At 37.5% G+C, this 20,916-nt stretch overlaps 1 protein-coding gene across 1 annotated transcript in view; it reads left to right on the top strand.

Annotated features, from left to right (window-relative positions):
- The window catches only part of LOC115124073 (B-cell receptor CD22-like), a 30,859-nt gene extending 10,249 nt beyond the window's left edge, over positions 1-20,610 (top strand). Inside the window, exons 4-9 of the mRNA XM_065001124.1 lie at positions 16,901-17,149; positions 17,426-17,689; positions 17,885-17,975; positions 18,086-18,140; positions 18,225-18,439; positions 18,791-20,610. Of these exons, the coding sequence (XP_064857196.1) occupies positions 16,901-17,149; positions 17,426-17,689; positions 17,885-17,975; positions 18,086-18,140; positions 18,225-18,439; position 18,791 (875 nt within the window). The 3' untranslated portion in view covers positions 18,792-20,610. The remainder of the gene's footprint in view (positions 1-16,900; positions 17,150-17,425; positions 17,690-17,884; positions 17,976-18,085; positions 18,141-18,224; positions 18,440-18,790) is intronic.
- The last annotated feature ends 306 nt before the right edge of the window (positions 20,611-20,916 follow it).

Genomic DNA, 20,916 nt, shown 5'->3' with positions numbered 1-20,916 from the left:
TTTCATTTTAGGTGAAAATTGAAAAAACGGTCCCATCCTTAAGAGGTTAAATTCAGATAATACGTTTTGATAAATAGCGTTATCTTGGAGTTCCATGCATCACTGCCCATCATAGAATATCATGTGGTAGGGGCAAGTCTATAAATCTGGAAGTATAGAGTTTTTGGGTTCTGCTGAGAGTGTTTACAGAGCTGTCTAGTAGCAAGGGGGAGTTGTTGGAAACGCACATAGTGTGGTTAATTATTGTAAGTCCCTAAAAATTCTAATGTTAAATATGGATTCTGTGAATATATGAAACTGTGACAAATTGTATGTGGGCATATTCGATTTCTAGAGATTTGATGAAGTAATGTTGGAACTAAACGATAAATACTATACTAACTTACGCACCCAGATGTAGACGTATGTCGGGTGGGGAAATAATAGACGTTTTCTGAGTTGGTTCCCTTTATGGATCATTTGATAAGCGATAAGGTTAAAGCATTATATGACTGTCTAAATGCTTATGGGATTTTCTCTGTCTGGGTAATACATTTAGAGAAAACTGCCCTCAAGGCCTGAAAAAAGTATTTTTCGCAGTAAGAGAGAGATGAGTTACTATATTTATTGATCAGATCATTTTCCTATACAGTTACAGTGAATTAAGATGGAATCTCAATGCAAATTACGCCGTCATACAAAGCCAAATTAGGGTTTCCATCAAACAAATGATCTTTGCGGAACTAATGTGATGGAGTAAAGTAATTTAAATATGTTGCATGAAATAAAAGATTGGTACCAGGAGTGGGGATATGAGTGGGGAAATGGCAAGTTTTCGTTTTAATACCTTTAGGCAAATCAGAAGGGACAGTTACAAAATCTAATGGATTCTAATAATAGCAGATAGGCAAATGCGATAGATCTGTGACCACGATCATAATTGAAAACTAAATATGGCTTTTAATTATTGCATGATAATACAAGGCTACAATAGCAGTGGATTGATGTTGTGGACAGAAAGAGGCTCTATCATTGTGAACTATTAGCTCCCATTGAAATGTATTTGTTCCTTATGAATTGACGTTGTATTTTATTTGGTGCATTACATGTTCATTTTAAAGTTATGGACGTTTAATAAGTGTGAAGGTTGGTGTTAAAAATATAGGTTAATATTGTTTGAGTAGACTGAAATGAAAACAATGCCTTCTAATAATTTGGATGGAAATATGTTATTCATTATTGGTGGTTTTGGATAGACTACTAATGCCATGTCTTAGTCTAATGGTGAAAGCGAGTCATGCTCGCTGGGCTATATTGGGCTGTAAGGGACGCACTGGGACATTTGCAGTAGAGGTCTGAATAGTTGAATCGGAAACGCTCTTTGATAGTGTTAGATTCTGGGTTCTGATTATCTTAAACTTGGAATATTGTTATAGTAGAGACATGATACATCAGGGGTAATACTAAAGTATATGAGGAGTGATAGAGACTGTTTTTTACATCAGAAGTTAATGGTTATCTGTAGGTGCCAGATGGCTTTTGAATGTGCTGACTAGAGGGGAGGCAATCACAGGATTGCTATAGGTGATACGGGTGGAGAGCTTTGGATTAGGCATCAAGGGGGTTGAGGTCAGGTCAGGTCACCTTAAATCAGTTTATTATACAATTTCCAATCTCTTATTATGTTATTATCCAAACTTCAAGATGAACACTTATTTCTACACTCACGCAATGACAATCCTGGTTATACAGTGGGGAGAACAAGTACTTAAAAATCATACAATGTAATTTTCTGGATTTTTGTTTTAGATTCCGTCTCTCACAGTTGAAGTGTACCTATGATAAAAATTACAGACCTCTACATGCTTTGTAAGTAGGAAACTTGAAAAATCAGCAGTGTATCAAATACTTGTTCTCCCCACTGTAGGTAAATATCCTTTATCTACAAACTACTGATATTATCATGCATATTAATTGTTAATGATGTAAATTAAGATATGCAAGATATTTGCCTAAAACTATATTTTTAATAGCTATATATAAAGCAAATTGAGGTGAGAGTATTTGAAATCCTTTTCTGGGTTGATCTGTTTCTGTTCTGTGGGTGACTGTAACTGTATCTTTTCCAAGGATGGGTCCTAGCCTCTTGGGGGGCTGAGGGATCCGGGGGGACGAGGGGTGGTCTGCCGGTCACTGGGATGACAACCCAACTTGGGAGGGGCTTTAGCGGGTGGAATAGTGGAGAACAATTGGAGAGTTACTTAGTAGCAATGCAAATAGTATGGTACAGCTATATGGACACGCAATCACTATTGTACTTTTAATGGTAAATTTACAAACATATGATAAATAGATCTGACACTTCTATCTCATTATGGTGAAATAAGTATAGCCAGTTAAAATTGTAGTGGCTAAACAGATAGTAAGAAAAGAAGAACAATGTCTAGTACTTGGCTCAAAGAGAAGGAATATAATATCTATTGTTTACAGGAAACTCATTCAACAATTTTAGATGAAGTTGGACTGGGGGGGTCAAATATACTTCTCCCATTGGCAAAGAAACTCAAAAGGAGTGATGATATTAATTAACAGTAATTTTGATCCACGTGTGCAAATTGTCCAAACAGCTCTGCAAGGTAGATGGATGATTTTAAATATGTTATTGGACCATAGACAGATATGGCTTAGTTGAGTGTAGGGGGCAGTATTTTGATTTTTTGCATGAAAAACATACCCATATTTAACTGCCTATTTCTCAGGCCCAGAATCTAGAATATGCATATAATTGTCAGATTAGGATAGAAAACTCTAAAGTTTCCAAAACTGTCAAAATATTGCCTGTGAGTATAACAGAACTGATATTGCAGGCAAAAACCTGAGTAAAATTCAACCAGGAAGTGGCCTCTATTTTGAAATCTCCATGTTCCATTGAATGCCTTCCCTCCATTTAAAGTGATATCAACCATATTCCTTTTCATATGGCTTCCCCATGTTGTGACCAGTCTTTAGACATAGTTTCAGGCTTCTATTTTGAAAAATGAGCAAGAAAGATCACATCGCGTCAGTGTATAGTTGGGTGTCCCCAGAGTTTTGCTTGCGCAACAGCTTGGATCAGCCATTGTCTCTCTCTCTCCTATTGAAGAAGCTAAAGTCCCGGTTGATATATTATCGATTATATATTGAAAAAAACAACCTGAGGATTGATAATGAAAAACGTTTGACATGTGACATTTGACATAAAAATTATCTTTATGGAACAAAAATAACATTTATTATGTAACTGGGAGTCTCATGAGTGCAAACATCCGAAGATCATCAAAAGCAATACAATACTATATTATTATGGTGGGAGATTATAATACTGTTTTAAATACCTCAATGGACCGTAAAGGAAATCACACTACAAACTATCCCCCTCATGCTCTTAAGGAAATCATGAATGTCATGGATATTTTGGATCTAGTGGAAATATGAAGGCTTAAATACCCTGACCTAGTGAGATATACATGGCAGAAGCTCAATCAAGGTAGTTGTCCTGACTTTTTTCTTATGTAATTCTCGTTGGCATCAAAAGTTTAAAAGTGTTGATAGGGGACAGAATGCAGACCATCAGATAATTATCATACTGTATATTACTCTTACTGAATTTCCACGTTGATGAGGATATTGGACATTTAATCAAAGCCTATTGGATGATAACTTGTTTTTAACTAGGACAGAAGAATTTATAACTGAAATTTTCCGACATAACATAAGTACAGCAAATCCGCTTATTGTATGGGACACTTTTAAATGTGCCTTTAGAGGCCAAGCAATTCAGTACTCATCTCTAAATCAAAAGCAATTTTGGTCAAACAGAACAGAGAGATAGCAATAAAAACTGTACCATAGAGACTGATGGAACTTGGAGGAATTTATTCAACAAAGATCAAGTGTAATATAATATGTGGAAAAATGCAGCAAATTCCTTTTTAATCTTCATCATATAAATGCTACCAAAAATAATTTACTGAAACTTGTTACAAATGAAGGAGTCACCTATGATTCACCAAATTATATTTTGAAAGAGGAAGCAAACTCCAGGGCTGGATGGCATACCAGTTGCGGTATACCAAACCTTTTTTGATATTAGCGTTTTGAAACCACTCCTATGTAAATGGTAGATTATCAAACACTCAACAACAAGGTCTGATTTCATTATTACTGAAACAGGATACAAGTGGGAAATATAAAGATCCAGTCCATTGAAAAAAATAGGAGGCCCCTTACATTTTGCTAGAATGTATGGCGCATATAATTTAAAAGGTATTGTCGGACATTTTTCATTCTAAGCAGACAGGTTTTTTACATGGACGATACATTGGATATTGTATAAGGCAAGTACTGGAAACAATAGAACACTGAAAAATCTGGGAAACCAGGCCTACTATTCATAGCTGACTTTGAAAAGGCTTTTGATAAAGTACGACTGGAGTTCATATATAAATAACTGCAACAATTCAATTTTGGAGAATCTCTTATAAAATAGGTTAAAATCATGTACAGTAACCATAGGTGTAAAATAGTAAATAATGGCTACTTCTCAGAAGGTTTTCCCTTCTTCTGGATCGGTGTCCCTTCCCATGGACCGTTGAGCTAACGTGCTAATGTGATTAGCATGAGGTTGTAAGTAACAAGAACATTTCCCAGGACATAGACATATCTGATATTGGCAGAAAGCTTAAATTCTTGTTAGTCTAACTGCACTGTCCAATTTACACTAGCTATTACAGTGAAATAGTATCATGCTATTGTTTGAGCAAAGTGCACAATTCTGGACAGAAATGTAATGGTTCATTGGATCAGTCTAAACGTTGCACATACACTGCTGCCCTCTTGTGACCAACATCTAATTTGTAGCTGGGCGGAATAATACAATATGGCCTTTCTCTTGCATTTCAAAGATGATGGTACAAAAACAAATACAAAAGAACAGTTGTTTTTTTCTTTGTATTATCCTTTACCAGATCTAATGTGTTATATTCTCCTACATTCTTTCACATTTCCACAAACCTCAAAGTGTTTCCTTTCAAATGGTACCAAGAATATGCACATCCTTGCATCAGGGCAGGCAATAATTGAAAAAAATTATGTATCCTTAAGAGGAGGTAAAACAAGGTTTTCCACTATCGGCATATCTATTTATTATGGCCATCGAAATGTTAGATATTAAAATCTGATCTAACGATAATATCAAGGGGATAGAAATCCAGGGCTTAAAAACAAAGGTGTCATTTTACACTGATAATTCATGTTGTCTTGAAAATCCAAAACTTGGATCCCTCCACAGCCTCATAGAGGATCTAGATAATGTTTTTAACCTCTTTGGATTACAAACAAATTATGAACTACATTATACTAGTTTTGAATCACTAAAAATATACTACTTTTACATTATCATGTAGATTACCAATAAAATGGTCTGATGGTGATTGGATATACTTGGTATGCATTTCCCAAAATAAATAAATAATCTTACCCCAATACATTTTAATAGAAAGTTAGCACGTACTGATTCCATGGTACAAGGTTTATGAAATTATATGCAAAACAATGCCGGATTCAAAACTTTGAATATTTCAATTTATATTATTATAAAACCAATAGAATGCAACCAATAGAATATTATTTATATGGGGGATACAGCCTTTCCAGCTCTGCAGATTTTGCAGTGAGGAGGCAGAATCATGAGATAATTTTGGGTACTGTCCATATGTAGCTTTTTTTTTATCACAGGTCCACGAATGGCCGAAAAATTGAAATAATTACCTGGAGCTAACCCTGCAGATAGCACTACTGGGCAACCTGAAATGTCATGATGAATCTATCAACAATATAATAATACTAACCCTGCAGATAGCACTACTGGGCAACCTGAAATGTCACGATGAATCTATCAACAATATAATAATACTAACCCTGCAGATAGCACTACTGGGCAACCTGAAATGTCACGATGAATCTATCAACAATATAATAATACTAACCTGCAGATAGCACTACTGGGCAACCTGAAATGTCACGATGAATCTATCAACAATATAATAATACTAACCCTGCAGATAGCACTACTGGGCAACCTGAAATGTCACGATGAATCTATCAACAATATAATAATACTAACCCTGCAGATAGCACTACTGGGCAACCTGAAATGTCACGATGAATCTATCAACAATATAATAATACTAACCCTGCAGATAGCACTACTGGGCAACCTGAAATGTCACGATGAATCTATCAACAATATAATAATACTAACCCTGCAGATAGCACTACTGGGCAACCTGAAATGTCACGATGAATCTATCAACAATATAATAATACTAACCCTGCAGATAGCACTACTGGGCAACCTGAAATGTCACGATGAATCTATCAACAATATAATAATACTAACCCTGCAGATAGCACTACTGGGCAACCTGAAATGTCACGATGAATCTATCAACAATATAATAATACTAACCCTGCAGATAGCACTACTGGGCAACCTGAAATGTCACGATGAATCTATCAACAATATAATAATACTAACCCTGCAGATAGCACTACTGGGCAACCTGAAATGTCACGATGAATCTATCAACAATATAATAATACTAACCCTGCAGATAGCACTACTGGGCAACCTGAAATGTCACGATGAATCTATCAACAATATAATAATACTAACCCTGCAGATAGCACTACTGGGCAACCTGAAATGTCACGATGAATCTATCAACAATATAATAATACTAACCCTGCAGATAGCACTACTGGGCAACCTGAAATGTCACGATGAATCTATCAACAATATAATAATACTAACCCTGCAGATAGCACTACTGGGCAACCTGAAATGTCACGATGAATCTATCAACAATATAATAATACTAACCCTGCAGATAGCACTACTGGGCAACCTGAAATGTCACGATGAATCTATCAACAATATAATAATACTAACCCTGCAGATAGCACTACTGGGCAACCTGAAATGTCACGATGAATCTATCAACAATATAATAATACTAACCCTGCAGATAGCACTACTGGGCAACCTGAAATGTCACGATGAATCTATCAACAATATAATAATACTAACCCTGCAGATAGCACTACTGGGCAACCTGAAATGTCACGATGAATCTATCAACAATATAATAATACTAACCCTGCAGATAGCACTACTGGGCAACCTGAAATGTCACGATGAATCTATCAACAATATAATAATACTAACCCTGCAGATAGCACTACTGGGCAACCTGAAATGTCACGATGAATCTATCAACAATATAATAATACTAACCCTGCAGATAGCACTACTGGGCAACCTGAAATGTCACGATGAATCTATCAACAATATAATAATACTAACCCTGCAGATAGCACTACTGGGCAACCTGAAATGTCACGATGAATCTATCAACAATATAATAATACTAACCCTGCAGATAGCACTACTGGGCAACCTGAAATGTCACGATGAATCTATCAACAATATAATAATACTAACCCTGCAGATAGCACTACTGGGCAACCTGAAATGTCACGATGAATCTATCAACAATATAATAATACTAACCCTGCAGATAGCACTACTGGGCAACCTGAATGTCACGATGAATCTATCAAAAATATAATAATACTAACCCTGCAGATAGCACTACTGGGCAACCTGAAAACAATATAATAATACTAACCCTGCAGATAGCACTACTGGGCAACCTGAAATGTCACGATGAATCTATCAACAATATAATAATACTAACCCTGCAGATAGCACTACTGGGCAACCTGAAATGTCACGATGAATCTATCAACAATATAATAATACTAACCCTGCAGATAGCACTACTGGGCAACCTGAAATGTCACGATGAATCTATCAACAATATAATAATACTAACCCTGCAGATAGCACTACTGGGCAACCTGAAATGTCACGATGAATCTATCAACAATATAATAATACTAACCCTGCAGATAGCACTACTGGGCAACCTGAAATGTCACGATGAATCTATCAACAATATAATAATACTAACCCTGCAGATAGCACTACTGGGCAACCTGAAATGTCACGATGAATCTATCAACAATATAATAATACTAACCCTGCAGATAGCACTACTGGGCAACCTGAAATGTCACGATGAATCTATCAACAATATAATAATACTAACCCTGCAGATAGCACTACTGGGCAACCTGAAATGTCACGATGAATCTATCAACAATATAATAATACTAACCCTGCAGATAGCACTACTGGGCAACCTGAAATGTCACGATGAATCTATCAACAATATAATAATACTAACCCTGCAGATAGCACTACTGGGCAACCTGAAATGTCACGATGAATCTATCAACAATATAATAATACTAACCCTGCAGATAGCACTACTGGGCAACCTGAAATGTCACGATGAATCTATCAACAATATAATAATACTAACCCTGCAGATAGCACTACTGGGCAACCTGAAATGTCACGATGAATCTATCAACAATATAATAATACTAACCCTGCAGATAGCACTACTGGGCAACCTGAAATGTCACGATGAATCTATCAACAATATAATAATACTAACCCTGCAGATAGCACTACTGGGCAACCTGAAATGTCACGATGAATCTATCAACAATATAATAATACTAACCCTGCAGATAGCACTACTGGGCAACCTGAAATGTCACGATGAATCTATCAACAATATAATAATACTAACCCTGCAGATAGCACTACTGGGCAACCTGAAATGTCACGATGAATCTATCAACAATATAATAATACTAACCCTGCAGATAGCACTACTGGGCAACCTGAAATGTCACGATGAATCTATCAACAATATAATAATACTAACCCTGCAGATAGCACTACTGGGCAACCTGAAATGTCACGATGAATCTATCAACAATATAATAATACTAACCCTGCAGATAGCACTACTGGGCAACCTGAAATGTCACGATGAATCTATCAACAATATAATAATACTAACCCTGCAGATAGCACTACTGGGCAACCTGAAATGTCACGATGAATCTATCAACAATATAATAATACTAACCCTGCAGATAGCACTACTGGGCAACCTGAAATGTCACGATGAATCTATCAACAATATAATAATACTAACCCTGCAGATAGCACTACTGGGCAACCTGAAATGTCACGATGAATCTATCAACAATATAATAATACTAACCCTGCAGATAGCACTACTGGGCAACCTGAAATGTCACGATGAATCTATCAACAATATAATAATACTAACCCTGCAGATAGCACTACTGGGCAACCTGAAATGTCACGATGAATCTATCAACAATATAATAATACTAACCCTGCAGATAGCACTACTGGGCAACCTGAAATGTCACGATGAATCTATCAACAATATAATAATACTAACCCTGCAGATAGCACTACTGGGCAACCTGAAATGTCACGATGAATCTATCAACAATATAATAATACTAACCCTGCAGATAGCACTACTGGGCAACCTGAAATGTCACGATGAATCTATCAACAATATAATAATACTAACCCTGCAGATAGCACTACTGGGCAACCTGAAATGTCACGATGAATCTATCAACAATATAATAATACTAACCCTGCAGATAGCACTACTGGGCAACCTGAAATGTCCGCGATGAATCTATCAACAATATAATAATACTAACCCTGCAGATAGTCTGATGAATCTACTGGGCAACCTGAAATGTCACGATGAATCTATCAACAATATAATAATACTAACCCTGCAGATAGCACTACTGGGCAACCTGAAATGTCACGATGAATCTATCAACAATATAATAATACTAACCCTGCAGATAGCACTACTGGGCAACCTGAAATGTCACGATGAATCTATCAACAATATAATAATACTAACCCTGCAGATAGCACTACTGGGCAACCTGAAATGTCACGATGAATCTATCAACAATATAATAATACTAACCCTGCAGATAGCACTACTGGGCAACCTGAAATGTCACGATGAATCTATCAACAATATAATAATACTAACCCTGCAGATAGCACTACTGGGCAACCTGAAATGTCACGATGAATCTATCAACAATATAATAATACTAACCCTGCAGATAGCACTACTGGGCAACCTGAAATGTCACGATGAATCTATCAACAATATAATAATACTAACCCTGCAGATAGCACTACTGGGCAACCTGAAATGTCACGATGAATCTATCAACAATATAATAATACTAACCCTGCAGATAGCACTACTGGGCAACCTGAAATGTCACGATGAATCTATCAACAATATAATAATACTAACCCTGCAGATAGCACTACTGGGCAACCTGAAATGTCACGATGAATCTATCAACAATATAATAATACTAACCCTGCAGATAGCACTACTGGGCAACCTGAAATGTCACGATGAATCTATCAACAATATAATAATACTAACCCTGCAGATAGCACTACTGGGCAACCTGAAATGTCACGATGAATCTATCAACAATATAATAATACTAACCCTGCAGATAGCACTACTGGGCAACCTGAAATGTCACGATGAATCTATCAACAATATAATAATACTAACCCTGCAGATAGCACTACTGGGCAACCTGAAATGTCACGATGAATCTATCAACAATATAATAATACTAACCCTGCAGATAGCACTACTGGGCAACCTGAAATGTCACGATGAATCTATCAACAATATAATAATACTAACCCTGCAGATAGCACTACTGGGCAACCTGAAATGTCACGATGAATCTATCAACAATATAATAATACTAACCCTGCAGATAGCACTACTGGGCAACCTGAAATGTCACGATGAATCTATCAACAATATAATAATACTAACCCTGCAGATAGCACTACTGGGCAACCTGAAATGTCACGATGAATCTATCAACAATATAATAATACTAACCCTGCAGATAGCACTACTGGGCAACCTGAAATGTCACGATGAATCTATCAACAATATAATAATACTAACCCTGCAGATAGCACTACTGGGCAACCTGAAATGTCACGATGAATCTATCAACAATATAATAATACTAACCCTGCAGATAGCACTACTGGGCAACCTGAAATGTCACGATGAATCTATCAACAATATAATAATACTAACCCTGCAGATAGCACTACTGGGCAACCTGAAATGTCACGATGAATCTATCAACAATATAATAATACTAACCCTGCAGATAGCACTACTGGGCAACCTGAAATGTCACGATGAATCTATCAACAATATAATAATACTAACCCTGCAGATAGCACTACTGGGAATCTAACCTGAAATGTGGGCACCTGAAATGTCGATGAATCTATCAACAATATAATAATACTAACCCTGCAGATAGCACTACTGGGCAACCTGAAATGTCACGATGAATCTATCAACAATATAATAATACTAACCCTGCAGATAGCACTACTGGGCAACCTGAAATGTCACGATGAATCTATCAACAATATAATAATACTAACCCTGCAGATAGCACTACTGGGCAACCTGAAATGTCACGATGAATCTATCAACAATATAATAATACTAACCCTGCAGATAGCACTACTGGGCAACCTGAAATGTCACGATGAATCTATCAACAATATAATAATACTAACCCTGCAGATAGCACTACTGGGCAACCTGAAATGTCACGATGAATCTATCAACAATATAATAATACTAACCCTGCAGATAGCACTACTGGGCAACCTGAAATGTCACGATGAATCTATCAACAATATAATAATACTAACCCTGCAGATAGCACTACTGGGCAACCTGAAATGTCACGATGAATCTATCAACAATATAATAATACTAACCCTGCAGATAGCACTACTGGGCAACCTGAAATGTCACGATGAATCTATCAACAATATAATAATACTAACCCTGCAGATAGCACTACTGGGCAACCTGAAATGTCACGATGAATCTATCAACAATATAATAATACTAACCCTGCAGATAGCACTACTGGGCAACCTGAAATGTCACGATGAATCTATCAACAATATAATAATACTAACCCTGCAGATAGCACTACTGGGCAACCTGAAATGTCACGATGAATCTATCAACAATATAATAATACTAACCCTGCAGATAGCACTACTGGGCAACCTGAAATGTCACGATGAATCTATCAACAATATAATAATACTAACCCTGCAGATAGCACTACTGGGCAACCTGAAATGTCACGATGAATCTATCAACAATATAATAATACTAACCCTGCAGATAGCACTACTGGGCAACCTGAAATGTCACGATGAATCTATCAACAATATAATAATACTAACCCTGCAGATAGCACTACTGGGCAACCTGAAATGTCACGATGAATCTATCAACAATATAATAATACTAACCCTGCAGATAGCACTACTGGGCAACCTGAAATGTCACGATGAATCTATCAACAATATAATAATACTAACCCTGCAGATAGCACTACTGGGCAACCTGAAATGTCACGATGAATCTATCAACAATATAATAATACTAACCCTGCAGATAGCACTACTGGGCAACCTGAAATGTCACGATGAATCTATCAACAATATAATAATACTAACCCTGCAGATAGCACTACTGGGCAACCTGAAATGTCACGATGAATCTATCAACAATATAATAATACTAACCCTGCAGATAGCACTACTGGGCAACCTGAAATGTCACGATGAATCTATCAACAATATAATAATACTAACCCTGCAGATAGCACTACTGGGCAACCTGAAATGTCACGATGAATCTATCAACAATATAATAATACTAACCCTGCAGATAGCACTACTGGGCAACCTGAAATGTCACGATGAATCTATCAACAATATAATAATACTAACCCTGCAGATAGCACTACTGGGCAACCTGAAATGTCACGATGAATCTATCAACAATATAATAATACTAACCCTGCAGATAGCACTACTGGGCAACCTGAAATGTCACGATGAATCTATCAACAATATAATAATACTAACCCTGCAGATAGCACTACTGGGCAACCTGAAATGTCACGATGAATCTATCAACAATATAATAATACTAACCCTGCAGATAGCACTACTGGGCAACCTGAAATGTCACGATGAATCTATCAACAATAATATAATAATACTAACCCTGAATCAGATAGCACTACTGGGCAACCTGAAATGTCACGATGAATCTATCAACAATATAATAATACTAACCCTGCAGATAGCACTACTGGGCAACCTGAAATGTCACGATGAATCTATCAACAATATAATAATACTAACCCTGCAGATAGCACTACTGGGCAACCTGAAATGTCACGATGAATCTATCAACAATATAATAATACTAACCCTGCAGATAGCACTACTGGGCAACCTGAAATGTCACGATGAATCTATCAACAATATAATAATACTAACCCTGCAGATAGCACTACTGGGCAACCTGAAATGTCACGATGAATCTATCAACAATATAATAATACTAACCCTGCAGATAGCACTACTGGGCAACCTGAAATGTCACGATGAATCTATCAACAATATAATAATACTAACCCTGCAGATAGCACTACTGGGCAACCTGAAATGTCACGATGAATCTATCAACAATATAATAATACTAACCCTGCAGATAGCACTACTGGGCAACCTGAAATGTCACGATGAATCTATCAACAATATAATAATACTAACCCTGCAGATAGCACTACTGGGCAACCTGAAATGTCACGATGAATCTATCAACAATATAATAATACTAACCCTGCAGATAGCACTACTGGGCAACCTGAAATGTCACGATGAATCTATCAACAATATAATAATACTAACCCTGCAGATAGCACTACTGGGCAACCTGAAATGTCACGATGAATCTATCAACAATATAATAATACTAACCCTGCAGATAGCACTACTGGGCAACCTGAAATGTCACGATGAATCTATCAACAATATAATAATACTAACCCTGCAGATAGCACTACTGGGCAACCTGAAATGTCACGATGAATCTATCAACAATATAATAATACTAACCCTGCAGATAGCACTACTGGGCAACCTGAAATGTCTGAAATGTCACGATGAATCTATCAACAATATAATAATACTAACCCTGCAGATAGCACTACTGGGCAACCTGAAATGTCACGATGAATCTATCAACAATATAATAATACTAACCCTGCAGATAGCACTACTGGGCAACCTGAAATGTCACGATGAATCTATCAACAATATAATAATACTAACCCTGCAGATAGCACTACTGGGCAACCTGAAATGTCACGATGAATCTATCAACAATATAATAATACTAACCCTGCAGATAGCACTACTGGGCAACCTGAAATGTCACGATGAATCTATCAACAATATAATAATACTAACCCTGCAGATAGCACTACTGGGCAACCTGAAATGTCACGATGAATCTATCAACAATATAATAATACTTTCAGCAAAAATGTTTATTTTCAATTTACAATCTGTAGAAACAATGAGAATAGAAAGGTGAAGAACTTTTGTGAAACAGCACAGTTGAAAAATGTATGGCAAATAGAAATCCAATATGGATGGTGTTAAGAGATAGATGGGATGTTTTTAATGGAGCTGAAGGTTGGGACTATTAACAACAAGATAACTAATAGAAAACATACTGTGTTTGTAAAATGAATAAAGTTTGAGAACTATTTTGAAAGAGCACAGTTTGAGAGATGTGGCAAAATCAAACTGGATGTACATCAGAAATAGATGGGAGAGGTTGAGGGAAGAGGAAGGACAGAAGTCAACACAAACTAAATATAATGTATACAGTATGTATAAGCTGGAAATATAGGCCACTAGTTTGCTCCAATTGGAGTAGGGGTGGTAGGTTTGGAGGGTATTAAAGGAAATTTGAAAAAAAAAAAAATTATATGTATGTTTTTCAAAAAATATATGGTGGATTGGAAATGATGCAGACACGTACATTTATGGAGGATAAATCCATCTGCAATACTAAACATGATCTACCCCCAAAATGAAAACAAAAGACCTGAGAGTGGAAGATCCAGCTGAGTAGAAGTTTAGATTCATGACAGATCACACAAATTGGGAGTCCACCTTCCCTGGAACATCTCTGACGGTCACAGTAAACACAGCATGTCACATCTTATCAATACTGCAAATGATTACTTAATGATACAGTGCCTTGCGAAAGTATTCGGCCCCCTTGAACTTTGCGACCTTTTGCCACATTTCAGGCTTCAAACATAAAGATATAAAACTGTATTTTTTTGTGAAGAATCAACAACAAGTGGGACACAATCATGAAGTGGAACGACATTTATTGGATATTTCAAACTTTTTTAACAGATCAAAAACTGAAAAATTGGGCGTGCAAAATTATTCAGCCCCCTTAAGTTAATACTTTGTAGCGCCACCTTTTGCTGCGATTACAGCTGTAAGTCGCTTGGGGTATGTCTCTATTAGTTTTGCACATCGAGAGACTGAACTTTTTTCCCATTCCTCCTTGCAAAACAGCTCGAGCTCAGTGAGGTTGGATGGAGAGCATTTGTGAACAGCAGTTTTCAGTTCTTTCCACAGATTCTCGATTGGATTCAGGTCTGGACTTTGACTTGGCCATTCTAACACCTGGATACGTTTATTTTTGAACCATTCCATTGTAGATTTTGCTTTATGTTTTGGATCATTGTCTTGTTGGAAGACAAATCTCCGTCCCAGTCTCAGGTCTTTTGCAGACTCCATCAGGTTTTCTTCCAGAAAGGTCCTGTATTTGGCTCCATCCATCTTCCTATCAATTTTAACCATCTTCCCTGTCCCTGCTGAAGAAAAGCAGGCCCAAACCATGATGCTGCCACCACCATGTTTGACAGTGGAGATGGTGCGTTCAGGGTGATGAGCTGTGTTGCTTTTACGCCAAACATAACGTTTTGCATTGTTGCCAAAAAGTTCCATTTTGGTTTCATCTGACCAGAGCACCTTCTTCCACATGTTTGGTGTGTCTCCCAGGTGGCTTGTGGCAAACTTTAAACGACACTTTTTATGGATATCTTTAAGAAATGGCTTTCTTCTTGCCACTCTTCCATAAAGGCCAGATTTGTGCAATATACAACTGATTGTTGTCCTATGGACAGAGTCTCCCACCTCAGCTGTAGATCTCTGCAGTTCATCCAGAGTGGTCATGGGCCTCTTGGCTGCATCTCTGATCAGTCTTCTCCTTGTATGAGCTGAAAGTTTAGAGGGACGGCCAGGTTTTGGTAGATTTGCAGTGGTCTGATACTCCTTCCATTTCAATATTATCGCTTGCACAGTGCTTCTTGGGATGTTTAAAGCTTGGGAAATCTTTTTGTATCCAAATCCGGCTTTAAACTTCTTCACAACAGTATCTCGGACCTGCCTGGTGTGTTCCTTGTTCTTCATTCTGCTCTCTGCGCTTTTAATGGACCTCTGAGACTATCACAGTGCAGGTGCATTTATACGGAGACTTGATTACACACAGGTGGATTGTATTTATCATCATTAGTCATTTAGGTCAACATTGGATCATTCAGAGATCCTCACTGAACTTCTGGAGAGAGTTTGCTGCACTGAAAGTAAAGGGGCTGAATAATTTTGCACGCCCAATTTTTCAGTTTTTGATTTGTTAAAAAAGTTTGAAATATCCAATAAATGTCGTTCCACTTCATGATTGTGTCCCACTTGTTGTTGATTCTTCACAAAAAAATACAGTTTTATATCTTTATGTTTGAAGCCTGAAATGTGGCAAAAGGTCGCAAAGTTCAAGGGGGCCGAATACTTTCGCAAGGCACTGTATACTCAGTGTTTTAATCCCCTTTCATTTAGGTCTGCAGGTGAAGGGGACTCCTGCCACTGTGACAGAGGGACAGAAGGTGACACTGACCTGTAGCACCACCTGTACTCTGAGTGACAACCCCAATGCCACATACATCTGGTACAAGAATGGACATGTAACCAACCAATCTACCAGTCTGTTCCTAAACCCAGTCAGCAGTGAGGATGCAGGCAGATACTCCTGTTCTGTAGAAGGACATGAGGATCTCCCCTCTGCTGAAGAGACTCTCACTGTCACATGTGAGGATGTGTGATCCATCTCCAGTTGTATTATTTTAGTAACATCTTCTCTCATCTATTCTATCCATTATTTCAATCTATATCCCAGTTCCATGATTGTACTCATCTCATTACTGTAGTAACTACAAGTACTTCACAAACACTGTATTATTACATTATTGTCTAAGTTATACATATTTATATTAATATTTCATTTATTTCAGTCACAAGTAAGTTCCATGATGCTCCTCATGTAAAGCTCTATGTATGAACAATGTGTTACATATTGTCCACCAGATGGACCAAAGAACACCTCAGTGTCAGTCAGTCCCTCTGGTGGAATAGTGGAGGGCAGTTCAGTGACTCTGACCTGCAGCAGTGATGCCAACCCACCTGTGGACAAATACACCTGGTACAAGAAGAACGTAACCTCCCCAAAAGCAACAGGACACAGTTACAACATCTCTAACATCATCTCTGAGGACAGAGGAGAATATTACTGTGAGGCCCAGAATACAATATCATCTAATAACTCTACAGCTCTGATGATCATTGTAGCAGGTAAAGTTACATCTTCAATACAAAACTACAAAACTGTTTCAATCTAATCTTAATCACTATACTTTGTCTTGTTACACCTTAGTTTATTGGGTTATAAGATCCCTTAACAAGTATTGTATTAATGTCCTGTATTATAGTTCATTTGTAGTTTATTATATCATTACATGTACTCATATCATCCATATTTTATTATAGGGAAACAAACATTAGTTCTGACTGCAGCTGTAGGAATCATAGTGGTTGTTCTGGTTGTCATCCTCTGTCTCTCTGGACTCATGTGGTTCAGGTGAGTGAAAATGCACATTTTTATGTTGTTCATTATCTAAACGTAGCAGTCTGATCTGTTGTTAACTTCATTAATTAATTCAATTATTAATTCATTAATGTGCAAAACAGGAAAAAGGCATCCAAATCCCCCTCTGACACAAGAGACACAGCAGACGATGGACAGGTGAGTCTGTTGGAATCAGAAGATGACTGTGTTCTTTGTGGAACATTTCCACTCCTCATGTTGTCTGTCCTCTCTTCCCATCAGGGAGACTCTATTCCAGTGTATGACAATGTCTCAAGCCTGGCCATGAGACCTACAGACAAACAGGATGACATTCACTATGCCAGCGTCCACTTCTCTCGCTCCAAAAACCAGGAAGTGCCTCTGTACTCCACCGTCCAACTGTCTCAAACCCAGAAACAGGAAGAAGATGTCCAGTACGCTGCTGTGCAATTCAACCGCCCCAGTGCTGCCACCTGGTGAGCATATTCTGCATTAATGGCATGCATATGCTGTTGCTTATTGTAGCAGATGTCATCAATATGCAAAACAGTTGGCCCCTAGTGACCACTAGTGATGTCATTTCCTAAAACTTGTCTATTCCCAAAAATACCAACCCAACAATGGACATCTCAATACAATTACATGTCTATAATGAGGGAGTGATTTGATGATGGTTTTAAGGAAATGTTCCTATTTGATACAAATGGCACCCTATTCCCAATTTAGTGAGCCCCACAGGCCCTGGTCAAAGGTAGTGCACTATAAAAGGTATAGGGTGCCACCATTTGGGACGCAGTCTTTGTTTCATTTCTGTTTCTCTGCTTCAGACCCGCAGCAGCACAATCATCTGAGGAGAACCCATCTGTTCTCTACAGCACAGTCAACAAACCCAGAACCAAGAAATCCTGAACAGAACTAACCCAGAACCAAAAAGACCTGCACACAACAAACCCAGAACCAAGTAGACCCGAACATTACAAACCCAGAACCATGAAGACCTGAACATTACAGAACCAAGAAAACCTGAACACAACAAACCCAGAACCAAGAAGACCCGAACATTACAAACCCAGAACCAAGAAAACCTGAACAGAACTAATTCGGAACCAAGAAGACCTAAACACAAGAAGTTTAACAAAAACCTTGTATATCTGGACTCGTATATTAAAACTAAGTGGTATAATTAAGCAATAAGGTCCGAGGGGGTGTGGTATATTGGCCTATATACTGTACCATGGCTAAGGACTGTTCTTAAGCACGACACAACGCAGAGTTCCTGGATACAGCCGTTAGCTGTGGTATATTGGCCTATATACTGTACCACGGCTAAGGACTGTTCTTAAGCACGACACAACGCAGAGTTCCTGGATACAGCCCTTAGCTGTGGTATATTGGCCTATATACTGTACCACGGCTAAGGACTGTTCTTAAGCACGACACAACGCAGAGTTCCTGGATACAGCCCTTAGCTGTGGTATATTGGCCTATATACTGTACCACGGCTAAGGACTGTTCTTAAGCACGACACAACGCAGAGTTCCTGGATACAGCCGTTAGCAGTGGTATATTGACCATAAACTACAAACCCCCGAGGTGCCTTATTGCTATTATACTGGCTACCAACATCAATAGAAAAGTTTTAAAGTATTTTTGCGTCATACCCGTGCTTTATTGTCTGATATACCAACACAATCTCACACTCAATTTGTGCAAATATGAACAAAAACTATTTCAGCAGATTTCATGTTTTTTGTGCGTTTTTGTGTGAATTAATTCATGTGAAAAGACACTCCTTTTTGAGCGATTTAATTTGTAGGAAAATACACACATTTTGTGCGACTTCATTCATAGGAAAATACATTTTTGGGGGCAAACTTTTCAAAATGATCAGAGCAATTGTCACGACTTCTAAAGAAGGTAACTCCTCTTCCTGCCGGTCTACTTGCCACCAACGATCCATTTTTCCTTTTCTGTTTGTTTTGTCTTTGGTTCTTTTTCACACCTGGTTTCATTTGCGTTAATTTATGTGTGTATAAGGGTAACCTGTTGCCTGCCTAAGTTTGTGCGGGATTAGTCTTTTCATGTGATGTGCTTGGTTGCAGTTACCGTTATTTGTTTTCACCGTTACGTAAGTGGTTATAGTGTCGGAACTGTGTTTGTTCCACGGGTTCTCCGTTACGAGGGCGTTGTCCTTTTCGATTGTGCCATTCCAGTGTTGGTGGACTGTCTTCTTAAAGCACGCTTCTCAGGCATCCCTGCTCTCCTGCGCCTGACTCCTACACCTTTCACCTAGATGCAACTTATCACAGCAATGCATGATGAGCAATGGTGTTCTACACTGCCTTTTTTTGTCTGATATACAGTACACACTTCTGAAATGTTGTTTCAGACAATCGGCATCCAGGAACCAAACTACCCAGGATCATATCGGTAGTCCCAGCAGTTGGTAGAGCCATGCTAGGGTAGAGTCGTATATTAGAGTAGGAGTGCTGATCTAGGGTCGGTTTTGCCTTTTAAACTATGATGAACATGAAAAGGAGCTTAAAAAATATATATTTTTCAAGTTAATTATCAAAAAATATATTTACAGCAAACACAATCTGATTACAGGAATCTTTGACAAATAAACTTGAACTATTCAACTTAATTGTTGTTGTTTTTAACTTGTTTTAACAGTATCTTTTGTTGAGAGAAAAAGATAAGCTTTTCAAATATATATATTTTTAATTAACAACCAAAACAATGTGTAAACTACAGAGCCCTGGAGGTGACATTGACTGAGTTTTTTTTATTTTAAACATGAGTAATATAACGTGCTTATGATTTATAAAATGAGTTCACAAATTATAAAACATACTAATTAATTACTAAAATGTGTGCATGAATTTATATTAAACATGATCATGATTTATAAAAATAGCTAATAAATTATAAAACATGCTCCAAAAATATT

Source organism: Oncorhynchus nerka, linkage group LG15 (genome assembly GCF_034236695.1).
Source record: "Oncorhynchus nerka isolate Pitt River linkage group LG15, Oner_Uvic_2.0, whole genome shotgun sequence".
Taxonomy (NCBI): Eukaryota; Metazoa; Chordata; class Actinopteri; order Salmoniformes; family Salmonidae; genus Oncorhynchus; species Oncorhynchus nerka.
Note: the sequence above shows the minus strand (reverse complement) of the source record. Positions and strands in the feature narration are given on the sequence as shown.